At 36.5% G+C, this 15,438-nt stretch overlaps 1 protein-coding gene across 1 annotated transcript in view; it reads right to left on the reverse strand.

Moving 5' to 3' along the window:
• The window catches only part of PLS1 (plastin 1), a 105,231-nt gene that overhangs the window by 22,554 nt on the left and 67,239 nt on the right, over positions 1–15,438 (reverse strand). The window contains exons 5-10 of the mRNA XM_029215411.1: positions 14,941–15,073; positions 13,399–13,480; positions 5,379–5,544; positions 5,155–5,297; positions 4,155–4,250; positions 1,307–1,502 (exon numbers count right to left, since the gene is read on the reverse strand). Coding sequence (XP_029071244.1) covers positions 1,307–1,502; positions 4,155–4,250; positions 5,155–5,297; positions 5,379–5,544; positions 13,399–13,480; positions 14,941–15,073 — 816 coding nt within the window. The remainder of the gene's footprint in view (positions 1–1,306; positions 1,503–4,154; positions 4,251–5,154; positions 5,298–5,378; positions 5,545–13,398; positions 13,481–14,940; positions 15,074–15,438) is intronic.

Genomic DNA, 15,438 nt, shown 5'->3' on the forward strand with positions numbered 1-15,438 from the left:
GTGAGTGTGAGGATGGCAGAAGAAAAGGAGAGAGGCTGAAACAGATAAGGAGAAAGAACTAGACACCGAGAATGTTTTTGTCATTATGATGATTCATATATTGTAAGCTTCAATGACATTTAGTAAATGTAATGTAGCTAAGTAATACAAAATGATCTATGTTATAGAATCTAAACAGATCCTGCCAAAGATTACTTGAGATAAAAAGCCGCATAGCACAGGGAGATCAGCTCGGTGCTTCGTGACCACCTAGAGGGGTGGGGTGGGATAGGGAGGGTGGGAGAGAGGGAGACGCAAGAGGGAAGAGATATGGGAACATATGTATATGTATAACTGATTCACTTTGTTATACGGCAGAAACTAACACACCATTGTAAAGCAATTATACTCCAATAAAGATGTTAAAAAAAAAAGAATAAACTTTTAACTTAAAAAAAAAAGATAAGTTTGTTTATTCACAGCAGAGGGATAAAGGCTTTACATCAAATCATGAAATCAGTTGTCAAAATTGATTTCTAATGTGTTAACAACTACACTATTCCATCATTATAGAAGGCAAATTAGGTGGACAGTTTACATAATCAAGTCTTGCTCTGCTATCCTAATCAGGTTTCATTTGTGTTTCTTGCTTGTCATCATTCATTCTTTAGGCATATTAAGACAGAGAAAAAAACACAACGTGAACAATGCAAAAAATAAATATCAACCCAGACAGAAAGAATAAATGGTACTAATAAAAAGAACATTCAGAATGAATATATAGAGTAGAGAAAAGTACTAAATACAGTACCTACATTAGGAGGGGTCAAATCTGCATTTCATGAAGCAAAACAGGAAAGTATTATAAATTATGAGACAGATAACAATAGCCCACACACAAGACAAGTAATGAATATTGTAAATTTTTTCATGTACACTAAACACATTAAAAAGAGAACAATACTGGAGTCAAACTGTAGCTTTCAAAGGAGAAAAAAGCTACAAATAATTATTTTTTCCAATAGCTATAATTCATTGTCCATATTGGTGGTGTAATTATGTTATGTGGTCATTTAAGAGAACGTTTTAAATGTATGATGGTTTTCACTAAACTCTTATGGAGAAATGACAGACATGTAAAATCTACGTCAGCATTCTCTTTTAACCAAAATGAAAAACGACTTTAAGTTGAACTTTTTAATGAATGCACATGCCTACACACAGTAAACTTCATCTCCCACCACAATCCCCTACCTCTGACAGTGAAGTAGGACAATACCACAAAAAGATACACACAGTGAATGAATTAAAGACAGAGAGAGCATACCTTCCAATAAATTCATATCGATGTCATTATTATCAGGCTTGTGTAGGCTTGGGTATGTGTTAAACAGATTAGCTACAAAAGCTAAATTAAGTTTAGGATTGCCTGAAACCACATCTGCAGGAGTAACAAACTGTCTGCAGCCCAGTTTATCTGCTTCCTGAAGCATGAATTCAGCACGCTTCAAGTCATTTTCCTCCTAAACAATGAAATAAAACAAAAATGTTCAAGATTAAACTTTTTACTGGCATAATTCATATACATATTTATAAGCAACTACTTTTCTGGAAATACATCAAATAATGGCTCAAAATAGGGTCAGAATGTGCAGGAATTCCAAATTAACTTCCCCATTTCTTTCAAATCGGTAAGAACAAGTCTCTGAGTTTTCTTGCTGGGATCAGTGGAATATTTCACCCTCATTGCTGAAGTACTCAACAAAACTCTCAAACATTGTATCAGTAAGCTTCTACTGGCTGAATTATAGGTAACTTGCTCAAGGCCATATACCAGAATGCTTTCTGGCTAAGAGGCTTAGCTATCTCACCCTTTCTACTCTGGTATTTCCAGTAGACTCTTTTCTCAATGAAAAACAAGCTGGGATACATATAAAAAATATTAAAGTCAGTAGGAACAGCACTTTTCACAATTGCAAAACCCTGGAAACAAACCAAATGCTTACCAACAGGAGAGCAGATGAAAACTGTGAAACTGTGTTATGTTCACACAATGACATATAACAATATGAGTGACTCATTAATATGTTCAAAATAAGTATAGAAATTTAAGTATATGATAAACTTTATATGAAGTTAAAAAGTAAAATAAATTTTGTAGAAAACAAACTTATGGTTACCAGGGGATAAGTAGGGGAGGGATAAATTGGGAGATTGGGATTGACATATACACACTACTATATATAAAATAGATAAGTAATAAGGACCTACTGTGTAGCACAGGGAACTCTACTCAATACTCTCTAATGGCCTATATGGGAAAAGAATCTTAAAAAAGAGTGGATATAGGTATATGTACAACTGATTCACTTTGCGGTACACCTGAAACTAATACAACATTGTAAATCAACTATACCCCAATAAAAAATTTTTTTAAAGTAAAATAAATTTAATTTTTTAAGAAATACATTTGGTTGAAAGAAAACTATAGCAAAAGAAAGGCAAAAAACGATGAACATAAGATTCAAGATGGTGATTATCACATTAAGGGGACGCAGAGAGATGGCATAGGGAAGAACTACACAGCTAAATGTAAACTGATGTCAAAGTCTTAGCTTTCTTGTTGGATTGAGGGTTTGTATGAGCTTGTTACAATTTCAATACAAACAACCAACTACCAGACAAAAATAAATAAAAAGAGGGACATGCCTGGACCCACGATGAGAGTATATCATGACCAAGGATTATGACTTATCTAATTCTGTGCACCAGAGTTGTAAATAAAATGTAACTGAAATCAGAGAAAGCAATAGGTTCAATGCTATTAAACAGCAATAAAAAGCTCCTCAGGTAGACGTGAACAGATCACAATATGTGGACCTTACTCAGATCTTAATTCAGATAAATTATAAAAAGAAAACCTGACATTTATGAGGCAACAGGAAATGTCAACACTGACTAGTTATTTTGATATTACAGATTATTGTTAATTTTTTAGCTATGTAAGGTATTATGGTTATATTTTTAAAGGGTCTTTATCTTTTAGAAGTACATATTGGTGAAATGATACCATGTCTAGGATTTGCTTCAAAATAATATGGAAGAGGAAGCAAATAGGTAGGTGATAAATGAAGAAACAAGACTGACCATGAGTTGATAGTTGTTGAACTTGGGGGATGAACACATGGTAGTTCAGTATATTAAGTTTGCCCACTTTTGAATAGGTTTGAAACTTTCTGTAAGTTTTTTTAACTTCCTAATTTTTGTACTCAAGCTAATTTATAAATTTTGCAATACTGATTTTTAGATTTTATAATAATGTAAAATATAATTAATTAGTGATGACTCAAGTTGCCTTTAAAACTAAATATTCTGGATATTACACTTTAAGTACTTAATAGATTTTCATACAAACTATAATCTGACCATACTTTAAGGTTTCGATAGAACCATCCCTGGTACTTAGAACTTATGCTAAAAGAATGGGCTTCCTATAAAATGTGTTTAGATGGGTCAGGATTTGTATCAGTTCTTCCTACACCATAAATACTAGGAATTGCCATTTTTTATTTTGTGTATTGTCAAATATAAGTTGGAAGAACTTATAATCAATTGCTTAGAAATCTAATAACAGCTTGTTGCTCCCTTTCCTTGTGCACAGCAGCAAAAGCACCCTGGTGTGTTCCAGTGATGTTGCACCAGGGAAATGTGAGTGTAGGGTTGATTCCACACATACTCGAGGTCAGAATTCTGCAATTCCCCTTCCTCACTCATGACAGCCAGATGGCTTAGCATGGAAATTTAGAGCCTAGGGCATGAAAAATAACTTCTGAAAAGCAAAGAGCCAAGGTTTAATGAAGGGCTGAGGACGCCACCAGGGAATGCTGCCTGAAGCGAACTGTACTCTAAATATGACTGTACTCGCTAGTCAAATTCATAGAGACGCAAAGTAGCATAGTGGTTACCAGGAGCTTGGGAGAGGGGAATGGGGAGTTATTGTTTAATGGATACAGACTTCACTATGTGATGAGGAAAAATTTTTGGAGAGGGATACTGGTGAAGGTTGCATGTACTGCAAATGTAACGCCACTGAGCTGTACACGTAAAATTGTCATTTTTATGCTATGCATATTTTATCAAAATTTTTTAAAATTTTAATTAAAAACTATACTCACATTAAATCCTGAAAGGTCAATGGCAATGGCAGGTCCATCATCCCGGTCACCTTTAGGTGCAATCTGATTAAGCAGATGAAAATAGGCTCTTGAATCCTTTAAGGAAGGAAACAAAATAGAATTTTTCAAATGAATAAAATCATCATTGGATTTAGGGGGAAAAGTACTCAAATTGAAGCAATTGTCCTCATCTCAAAGAATGGAATAATAACTTAGTAACCTTTACTTAGTGCTTACAGGATCCTGAATGCACTATGCTGTTTCACCCTTGAGAGCTTCTAGCAACACTGTTTCCTAAACCTGGAAGGCCCTTCCTCACCTCTTTCATTTGTTTACACTCCTAAGGATCAGCATCAGTTAAGATTAGGGCCAAGTTTCCTTGACAAGTGTCTTCCAGTGGGGAGGGAAGTGTTTCAAGCTACTTTGGTTCAGAGACACACCTGAAGACCCCCTTTTGTCTACTGATTCCCTATGCCCTCTGATACTTTGGGTTCCTCTTAGCTGGTTATTGAGAAAGTGGAAGTAACTATTAAACTGGTCAAGCCCACAAGGGCCTCTAGTCTAGCAACAGATGTAATTCTCAGTCCAAATTAACAGACTGACATTCTCATTATAATCTAATCTATCCGTGGCATACAAAAAGGGAAACGATACTTTAATCTGCTAATGCTAGCATCTCTTTCCCCTCACAACAAGTTGTATTTCTTTTTAAAAGCCAATAAACCAGTTTTTTGGGGTTTTTTTAGTAAAAGATTTTGTGATTATAAGTGGGGGATCCACCTCACACAGAGAAATGCAAAAATTTCATTTTCTACACTGTGCTTGTGAATTAAACTTCAATTCAAATTTAAGTCTGTGGTTGAAGTTCTTTTTTGTCTTTGTTTAAAAAATCACAGCCATAACACACACACACATACAAATTAAGTCTGAACTCCTTTTGTTCTTGACATGCATCTACATCCTTTTTGTATGTCGCAAATTTGAACATTAAAATATGAACCTTAATGTCCTGGCTGAAGTTGCTGATGGTACGCCATCCTGCATTGGTCAGATGGTAGTTCACCCAACGCAGCAGTAATTCCTCTGGAGAAAGCTTCATCAACTCTTCTAGATCCTCACCTTCATTTAGCAATGCAATCAGGGCTAAGAGGAAAACAATGAAATATAAATTTTTCCCACAGTAAGTATATATCAATGAAAAGTAAATATTTTTGATGACCTTACCTTCATTCCTGGAAATCTCAATATCAGCAAAAAGACCAACTTTGATGATCTGCCAGAGGAGTCCCAAGACCAAGTGAGGTTTTCCTTCTTTGAGATCCTGTGCACCAATGTTGACCACTGTACAACCAATGGCTGAGGCAGAATTCAGGGCTAGGTTTAAATTTTCCTGAATCGCCACAAAGAAAAATACACGTGAGAAAGTACTTTCTAAACTCTTATCAACAAGTTGTGAAGGTAAATAAGACACAATGGATGGTGAAACTTCCCAGTTTTTTAACATAAGTAGTACTTATATCACCTCTATATGCCAATGACTTTCAAAGCCGTATCTCCAGGCCACACTTCCTCCCAGCACCCACTCTAAGCTCTACACCTGTATACATATTTGGTTATGTCTACCTGGATGTTTCACAAGTATCTCAAACTCAACATGTCCATAATTGAAGCAGTTTTCTGGCCATGCTTCCCTAGTCTTCCTCTAATCCTCTGTCAAAACTGGCTTTTCCTTTATTTCCTGTCTTGGTTGACAGGACCAACCTTCATTCTTGCTTCTTTCTTCCTAAGTCAGAAACCTGAGCAGAATCCTTGTTCTTCTTGCCTCTAACATCCTGTGACCAATTTCTGTCAATTCCACCTTCTAAATACCTCTGGAAACTGTCAGTACCTTTCTTCAAGTTTCTTAATTCCTTCCTAACACCCATGCTCAGACTTACTCTCTAAAACCCACCTTCCATAGTACCCTGCTGTTGGTAACCTTATTAAAATACGGACCTGATGGCATTCCCTAGCTTTAAAACCCTACAAATGTTCCCCTATCATTCCCACTATCTCCTCTCACTCACTCTGTTCCAGCTCTATCGGGCCTTTGAACTTGCTATTCCCTCTGCCTGGAACACACTTTCCTCAAATATCCACAATTCCTTTACACTGCTCAAATGCACCTAATGGCTTTCTCCAATTGTCCTACACAAAATAACAAGCATCACCACAGCCTTTGCTGGCACTCATTATTCTCTATTTTACTCTGTATCATTCTCCAACATGTTATATACTTATATATTTATTTTTATATCACCCCCAATTAGAGTATGAGCTCTAATTATGATGAGAGAAAGAACTCCTACGACTCAACTACAATAAAACAACCTGATTAAAATATGGGCAGACGACATGAACAGACATTTCTCCAAAGAAGATATCAGATGAACAGTAAGCACGTGAAAAGCAGATCAACATGACTAATCATTAGGGAAACGTCAACCAAACCACAATGAGGTACCACTTCACACCCATCAGGATGTCTATTATTAAAAACAAAACAAAATAAAATAACAAGTGTTGGAGAGGATGTAGATAAATTGGAGCCCTGTGCATTGCTAGTGGGAATATAAAATGCTGCAGTTTCTGTGGAAAACAGTATGGCTATTCTTCAAAACATTAAACACAGAAGTACCATATGATTTAGCAAATCCACTTCTGGATATTTACTCAAAGAAAAAAGCAAGCTAGGACTCAAAGAGATATTTGTATACCCATGTGTGTAGCAGCATTATTCACAAAAGCCAAAAGGTGGAAACAACCCAAGTGTCCAGCCACAGATAAACAGATAAGTAAAATACGGTATAGGCATACAATAGAATGTTATTCAGCTTTAGAAAGGAAGGGAATTCTGCACAGGCTGCAACAGGGATGAATCCTGAAGACATTATGCTAAGTGAAATAAGCTGGTCATAAAAAAGAACTATTGTATGATTCCATTTATATGAGGTACCCAGAGTAGCCAAATTCATAGAGACAGAAAGTGGAATGGTGATAGCCAGGGGATGGGGGAGTGGACAATGGGGAGCTTTTTTTCTTTTAATTAATTAATTTATTTATTTATTTTTGGCTGCATTGGGTATTTGTTACTGCACGTGGGATTTCTTTAGTTGAGGCGAGCGGGGGCTACTCTTCTTTGCGGTGCATGGGTTTCTCATCGCGGTGGCCTCTCTTGTTGCGGAGCACGGACTCTAGGCACACAGGCTTCAGTAGTTGTGGCACATGGGCTCAGTAGTTGTGGCTCATGGGCTTCAGTAGTTGTGGCTCACAGGCTCCAGAGCGCAGGCTCAGTAGTTGTGGCACACGGGCTTAGTTGCTCCGCAGCATGTGGGATCTTCCCGGACCAGGGCTTGAACCCGTGTCCCCTGCGTTGGCAGGCGGATTCTTAACCACTGCTCCACCAGGGAAGCCCCAGGGAGCTATTATTTAATGGGTATAGAGTTTCAGTTTGGGAGGATGAGAAGAGTTTTGGAGAAGAATGGTATTGATGAATCCATAGCAATGTGAATGTATTTAATGCCACAGAACTGTACACTTAAAAATGGTTAAAGTGGTCAATTTTATGTTATGTGTATTTTACAACAATGGAAAAAAAAGGAAAAATGGCCCAGAGCCATCTTGAACGTGCTCTCTATGGCCAAATCTGGGACAAGTTAAGCACCAAAATAATCAAGCACAGTAATGAATTAAGCCACTGGAAAAAGTAGGGATTCCTGAGTCCTATCAATGACAGAGAGAGAGAAGAGAGGTCTCTGGGTTACAGAAGAATGCCAAATAATAAAAGACTAGGGCTTCCCTGGTGGCGCAGTGGTTGACAGTCCGCCTGCCGATGCAGGGGACACGGGTTCGTGCCCCGGTCCGGAAGGATCCCACATGCCGCGGAGCGGCTGGGCCCGTGGGCCATGGCCGCTGAGCCTGCACGTCTGGAGCGTGTGCTCCGCAATGGGAGAGGCCACGGCAGTGAGAGGCCTGCGTACCGCAAAACAAAAATAAAAAAATAAAAGACTAGTAAATGTGGAGGAAGTGCTGGAGTTGAAAAAAAAACATAATTTTGCAACCATCATGGTAAAGACCCTGTTAGGAAAGAATCATCAATCTAGGGAATCTAAAATCTAGGGGAAAATTCTGTTATGGAGCAGGATATCTGCATAGCCTTCAAGTGTTTCCTCATGGACTGCTTATTAGTTGCAAGGGAGAAAAAGAAAAGGAAACAGTAATTATACAGTGGAGAAACTGGGTAACATCTTAACCTGATGATAAAAACTAACATCAACTATAAGAGACATACAGATATCTTGTGCCTCTCAATATACAAATTTATAAACTTGATAACTATACTGTGGTAATATAAGAGAAAATCCTTGTTCTGAGTAAATATATGCTAAGGAATTCACTGGTAAAGAGTGATAAGGTATGTAACTTATCCTCAAGTGGTCCAGGAAAAAAGGTTGTGTACACACGCACACACGAGGGAGAGAGCACAAATATTAAAGTGCAATAAACCACTAACAACAGGTGAACCCAGGTAAAGGATGTATGAGTGTTTTTGTATAGTTTTTAGTTTTGCAACTTTCTCTACATTTGAAATTATTTTCAAATAAACCTAAAAAAAGGGTAACTCAAAGTTTTTTTATCCAAACATGCCATTAATTTTAATCTAAAAGCTTAACTGAGGGCAATATTTATTTAATGATATTAATTAATTTTTGCTTTAGCTGTCATCTATCAATGCTATACCAGTGATCAGAAACACAAATGTACAAAAAAAGAGCCACCAAACAACAAAAAAACAGTTTGGGACAACACAAGGCAGCAAATTGGAAAAGACACTGAATTAGAAAAATTTACAGTTACCTTGGCTTTTAACTTTTTTTTTTTATTCCCTCCTCCTCAAATTTCTTCCCTAAATAACAAATGCATACTATGTACCGATGACATTTTTCCGATCAACTTTTCACCTTTTGGAAAGGCACGGTGGCCTGTTTGCTACTAGGCCTTATTTTTTTGGCCACTTAATGGTGATAAATAATCAATACAGTCAGACTTTTAAGTCACCAAAGATAAGAGGAGGTAACTTTAAGAGCTAGGGGATTTGTTGTTAATTGTGTTTGATTTGCTTTGGGGAAAATGTAGAGATTGTCTTTTCCTCTTTTATTTCTACAGTCCACGTTTGGGTGGGGCCCCTGCTCCCACAGTTTGTTTAAATTTTTATGTTTACTAGCCAGAAGTTACACAAAGGTTTACAAAGCACAGTGATTATTTCAATGGCTTCCTCTTACAGTATGCTGAAGCAATTTATCTTGCTGGGCTCCAAGTAAGTGGCTGTATCTCTTGGTGTTTAGTCAAGGGTAACTGAAGTAAGCATTTGGAATTAAATTATTTTTGTAGTGGTATTAAGCAATATTCATTTAAATGCAGTTCTCCCAAAAGAAGGCAGAACCAGAGAATCCTTCAATATATTTACAACCTAAATAAACATGATAATTGTGAAAATATTTTCAGTAAATTTCAAGTATTTTCTAGATATTCAGAAGATTTTTCCTACCTTCAGATATGTTTAATTACCTTAAATCAAATCAATATAACTTTCAAGAGACAGCCTCTGTCAATTTACGCTAGACCAGTAATATGTTTCTCTCTTCATTTCCAAGAGCATAAAGAATGTTTGCTCTGGTTGTGATTCCCCAGAATGCATTAGCTGGGGAAAGAACTGGACTGAAAATTTTTCCAGTAATAGTGTTAATCTTGCAATGACCCATTACATTGACAGCATGGTACTGTGGCCAGAAGAAATATGTAATTTCACCAAATTGACTGTAATAACTAGTGAGAACCAAAACTTTCCACTGCTTTTCTCAGCCTGGACAGTGACAAGGAAACCACACCTTAATGTGACCTTGCACTTATTCCTCTGTCTTCACTGGCATGACTTTATTCTTCCAGGAGAAGAAGGCAAAACATTTGATTGTTCATTGCAGCCACTACTTCCAAGACCTATCAGCTCCTCAGTGGAAAGCATCAATGGACAGTTAATACTCTAAAAGATTCTTTGACACCCTCACCTTGAAATCCTCCCCTTGCAATTTCCACCAGTTCTGACTGTTGCAGCAGTTGCATCATCATCCTTACCCAGTCATTAGTCTCCTCTCTTCCCCTCTCCCACAGTGAAAGACCCACCTTAAACCACAATTCCAAATCATCAGTTCTAACCTCAGGTTGAAGACACTGCCACAGATTTGCAGGTGGTGTTTTCTCTTACTGCTGTAAGCAGTAAAACTCAGCTTTGTCTTAACAGGTTATGTTGGTGATATATGGAGAACCAGCCTTCGATGTTAATTTTATTCAAAAATGTTGGCTTTACAAGTATAGTAAATGACTTCTGAGTAATTGGCTAAAAATGGATTGAAAATAAGGAGCTAAAATGTGCTTCCTCAAATAAATGGTAGTTTCTAATTGGTAAATACATTATTGCCCTACTGGAAATGAGGGAATGGGATGACCACTATTGTCTAGAGCCGATTCTAAAGAACACGAAGTAACAGGAGAACCCCATACAGAGGTTGCTCTCCAAGTCCTAACATGGACAACTGCCCTGAGTGCTCAACCATCCTTCCTGAAGACCTGTTTTGGGGGGGATAGGCGAGAACAATAGGGAACCTTCAACAACGGAGACATAAGAGAGGTGTTGTTCCTCCTTGTGTTTCAGTGTCCTCATCTGTAAAATAGGATATCTTACCTTACAGAGATACTAACAAAACAATCAAGCAAACATGGCAGTTTATCTTGGATAAGCCATCCATTCTCTCCCATCTTTTCTGTGCATCAGTGAATTGTCTGTGTGTAAGATAGAGCCCACTTTACCAGGCAGAAAAATTTACACTGCTGTGTTAGATGGTTTCTCATGTCCCTTCTATTTTGATTAACTATCCAACTCTTTACTAACAGTCTCAAATAGGGATTGCAAGTTTTCTTTCTTTTAATTCATACCACTTTGCAAATTTTCGTTTCCAATAAAGCTTCAATTCCAGATGAGTCCACTTTTGTTAATGATTTTTTTTAGAGGGCTGTGCTAAACACTTACCGGGTAAGGACAAAGGCATTCTTTGTTACTCAGATTTCATCCTTATTTCACATACCATCGTTTTCACTGCATTTGTAATGTCCAAATGAGATTTATGTTTTCCCTACTTAAAGTGTAATTGAAATTAAGGTCATATATGTGTGTGTACACTTGTAAACATATGTAAGTGTAAAGTATATACATACACACCTTGTATATATGTGAGTATATCAATTGCAATGGATTTTTTACATTTATAAGGAACAGATTCAATCTCTTATACCTACTCTTGTGTTAGTTTCCTGACTTTTAGGTCCCTAAATCATTGCCATCTGTTTGACTCTTACTCATATAATTATTTTTCTTTCAATAATGACAAACAATCAAAAGAATGCAGCTCAGCAACACATTGGGTAGAAGGAGAGATGACCAAGCATCCAAGATCATAAATGAGTCCTACTCTTAGCTACTTGATCTCTTTCCCTTGCTTTCATAGTTATTGTGTCATTTTCATCCTTTTATATTTCTCTTCTTTCATACATCATGATACTTTACCAACCTATCATCATGAGGCGAAAAACTATATTATCACAATCTTTTACAAATGAATTAGGCTTCTTCGAGATAAAGTTTCATGGGAAACGGGTAGCTGTCTAGCAGATCTATTCCCAGAGCTCTAAAATTACTGAATAAACAAAACAGATTTAATAACCACAGTAACACTTTGCCCCTTCCCAGAGGGCTATCTTTTCTCATTCTACATTAGTACACTTTTTCAAGCATCTTAGAGACCTCGACTATTATCCCTACTCATATTGGAAGAATGCTATCTCTAAAAATAGAAGTATAAAAAACTTAGCCCCTCAGACCCATCCTATAGTTACAGAACATTTTTCTTCATTTTCTCCAATGCACTGCATATAAGTATTAAAAGTAAAACCGTACAATTAATTTATACAATAGTAAGAAATGTTGCATTTCAGATTAGGGCCATAAAAAATTGTGTGACACATGTATTCTAAAAATAAGATGTATATTTTCAACAATGATAGATGTTAGAGGAAACATCCTGACACAAGATATGAAGGAGAATAAACTTCTGGCAATTGCAGTCAGAAAGGGGCTTTTTCAAGAATGGTAGTTTCTGCTAGGAATATGTAACATTACTGGAAAAAGGGGGTCAAGAAAGCCATATTAGTCAACAGCCAATTCTGTACTACTCAAGAATAACGGGAAATGGGAGGACCCCTTGGATAGTCTGAGACTAACCACATATCACTACTCCAAGGTCATAGCTTCCTTATAGAAGAGCCTTAACAACCTTAGCAAAGTCAAGAATTATACCTGCCAACAGAAATAAAGGAAACAGCCTAGCAGTAACTCACTTTTAATAGCTACAGCTGTGACTAGCACATTAACTTAGTTGCTTATTACTACCACCACATGAGAGTGGCAGTATAGCTTGGTGATTAAAAGGATGGGCTCTGGAGCTAGACTACTGGGACCAGATCCTGCCTCGGCCACTGTGCAACCTCTCAGTGCCTCGGTTTCCTCATCTGTAAAATCATAGCATCCACCTTACTTTAAGGCTGCTGGGAGAAGTCAAAGGGATAATTCATGTGGTGTGTTCAGAACAGTGACTGGTACCTAGTATGTACTTAGTAGATACTGATATTCCCCTATTTATCTAGAGATTTTGAGGGAAAAAGTGTGGTGACTATAAATTCCCGGACTTTAACAAGATCTGAATGGAGAAGCTGACTACAGAACAATCTAGTACAGAAAGAATAGCGAAAATTTTGTGAAATGGTAAAACACGTGGTAAAACTATGGGGTATTCTTATCTCAATCAACCAACAAAAACGCTGGCATCAAGCGAATATTCATCAATAAAAATAACTCAGTAACTACAATAGTTGAGTAACATAATCTGAACACTACTTTAAATTTCATCCAACGTACTTTGAATGTTAATTTCTTCATTAAAAAATGCAGCTGAATTTTTACTTAGTAAAAACCTAGTTTTTAATAGGAAACAAAAATTATGCTAAATCAAAGGATTTGCCTGGGCCTAAAGATCCATTAATAAGGGATCCATGATCCTTACAGTAACATGATTACTAGCAAAGGACAAATACTTACAGAAATAGTGAAAGGGGTGAGCTTCTTCTTATTAATGGCTCTTTCATCAATTGTATCTGGTTCAGATAAGTTGATCATTTTACTAAAGAGAAAATGGGAATAATTTAGTTTAAGACTCCCACAAATGTTTTCAGTTTATTTTTGCAAGTAGACAATAAAGTTAAATTTTGAAAAGTAACCATCCATTTCTTTGAAATATTATACTATAATTCATGTCAGGGACTTAATTTTAAAAATCTAAGAAATATTCCCTAACCTAAAACACATTCATCATTCACTGCAATTGTAATCTTAGCATTTCCTTCTAACTGTTTTCAAACACTCTTGCATTTTCTTTATGTGAATCTTGCCTTTATTTCCTTTAATGATCATCAACATTCAGCAGCCTGAAATGTTGAACAAAAAAATTCTCAAGAAGGCAAATTTCATACAGTGATATCAACAGCGTTAAAATTACTGTTGCTGCAGAAAGATGAAGAGCCAGAGACTTGGTCTGAAATTTCAGTAATTCAAACATTTTAAAAGAAACTAATATAAATTTTATCTCTGTATTTTAGAATACATTTTGTATTTTAAAACAAAGGTAATAAAATACCCATTCAATTCATAATAGGAATTTCCTCTGAAGGTCAGAGGAACAGATCAGACTTGTAGGTAGAATTCAAGGTATATTGTATACGTAATGTCCTAAAAACTAATATCCTGTACTCATGGATAGTTTTTTATTTTTAACTAAAAAACACAGAAAAAAGACTGAGGAAATGTGCCAGAATATCAATAATAGCTATTTATGGGTGCTAAGAATATTTGTGGTTTTCTTCTTTGAAAGTCTTCTGTTTTTTTATAAACTTAAAAAATAAGAGATATCTGCTTTGTTCAAAGAAGTATGCTGGGACTTTAGTACACACAACAAGGACAAAGACATGCCCTTAGAGAGTTTACAATCTAGTGAGCAGAAATAGATTGCAAAGAGCCATGGATATGACAAGATTGAATTAAAATGTTAATCTGATTTAAGCACAAATGAGATATATAGTTCTATTATATTTCCTCATGTTCCTGTCCCAGTCAATGATCAACAGTCCCACACTGAGAAGTGAAGAAAGAAACAATGGGGAATTCCCTGGCAGTCCAGTGCTTAGGACTCCACGCTTTCACTGCCAGCAGGACCAGGTTCAATCCCTGGTCGGGGAACTAAGATCCTGCAAGCTGCGTGGCACGGCCAAAAAAAAAAAAAAGAAAAGAAAGAAACCCTGTGAACATTATTAAATGCATCAGAGGAGTAACTCAAAAGTTTCCTGGCATCGTTAAGGAAACATGAAAAAGATCCCAAATAAGAGATTGCATTTGAAAGAAAATGTTGGAAAATATATAGTACTTGATTTTCTATATAATATATATAAAATATAAAAATTTCAAGACTAATGTAGCTACTTGTTGACTAATTTCAAAAGACAATGGATTCACTGAATTGTAGTTTTCACTGAATGCTCTTCAGTGGACAGTAAGAACATAGCTCCCTGAACGCAATGCTCAACTCACCAAAGAAGGATGCCATCGGCAAGTGATTTGAAAAGACTGCCATCATTGGGATTCATAGGTATGAGATGCTTACAGTCAGCGTCATTCTCCAGGGCTTTGTTTATCCAGTTAACAAAAGCCACTTTTTCTTCCTCTGAAAACAGAAAATCTTAGTTGGCATACCTCATTTCACAAAATTAATTGCACCACAAAAATGTAATTTTATATTTCTGTTCAAAAATAATAAATGCCAATTTTTAAAACCTTACTGAAACAATAAAGTGTTTAAGAGGGCATAGGTTTAAAGAAAAAGGGGAATTCATTCCACTTTTTTCATCTGATATATCAGGGAAGAGTAAGTCATATACCTTAAGTTAGCACAATAAATATTCGGTTTGATTCTAAAATCTTTCCAAATATATATTCCTTCTGAAAGCTAGTGGATCAGGAACCAAACACCAGCGGTCAGCTTACACACACACACACACACACACACACACACACACACACACACACACA

Source organism: Monodon monoceros, unplaced genomic scaffold (genome assembly GCF_005190385.1).
Source record: "Monodon monoceros isolate NGI ecotype Baffin Bay Population unplaced genomic scaffold, NGI_Narwhal_1 Super_Scaffold_11, whole genome shotgun sequence".
Lineage (NCBI taxonomy): Eukaryota > Metazoa > Chordata > Mammalia > Artiodactyla > Monodontidae > Monodon > Monodon monoceros.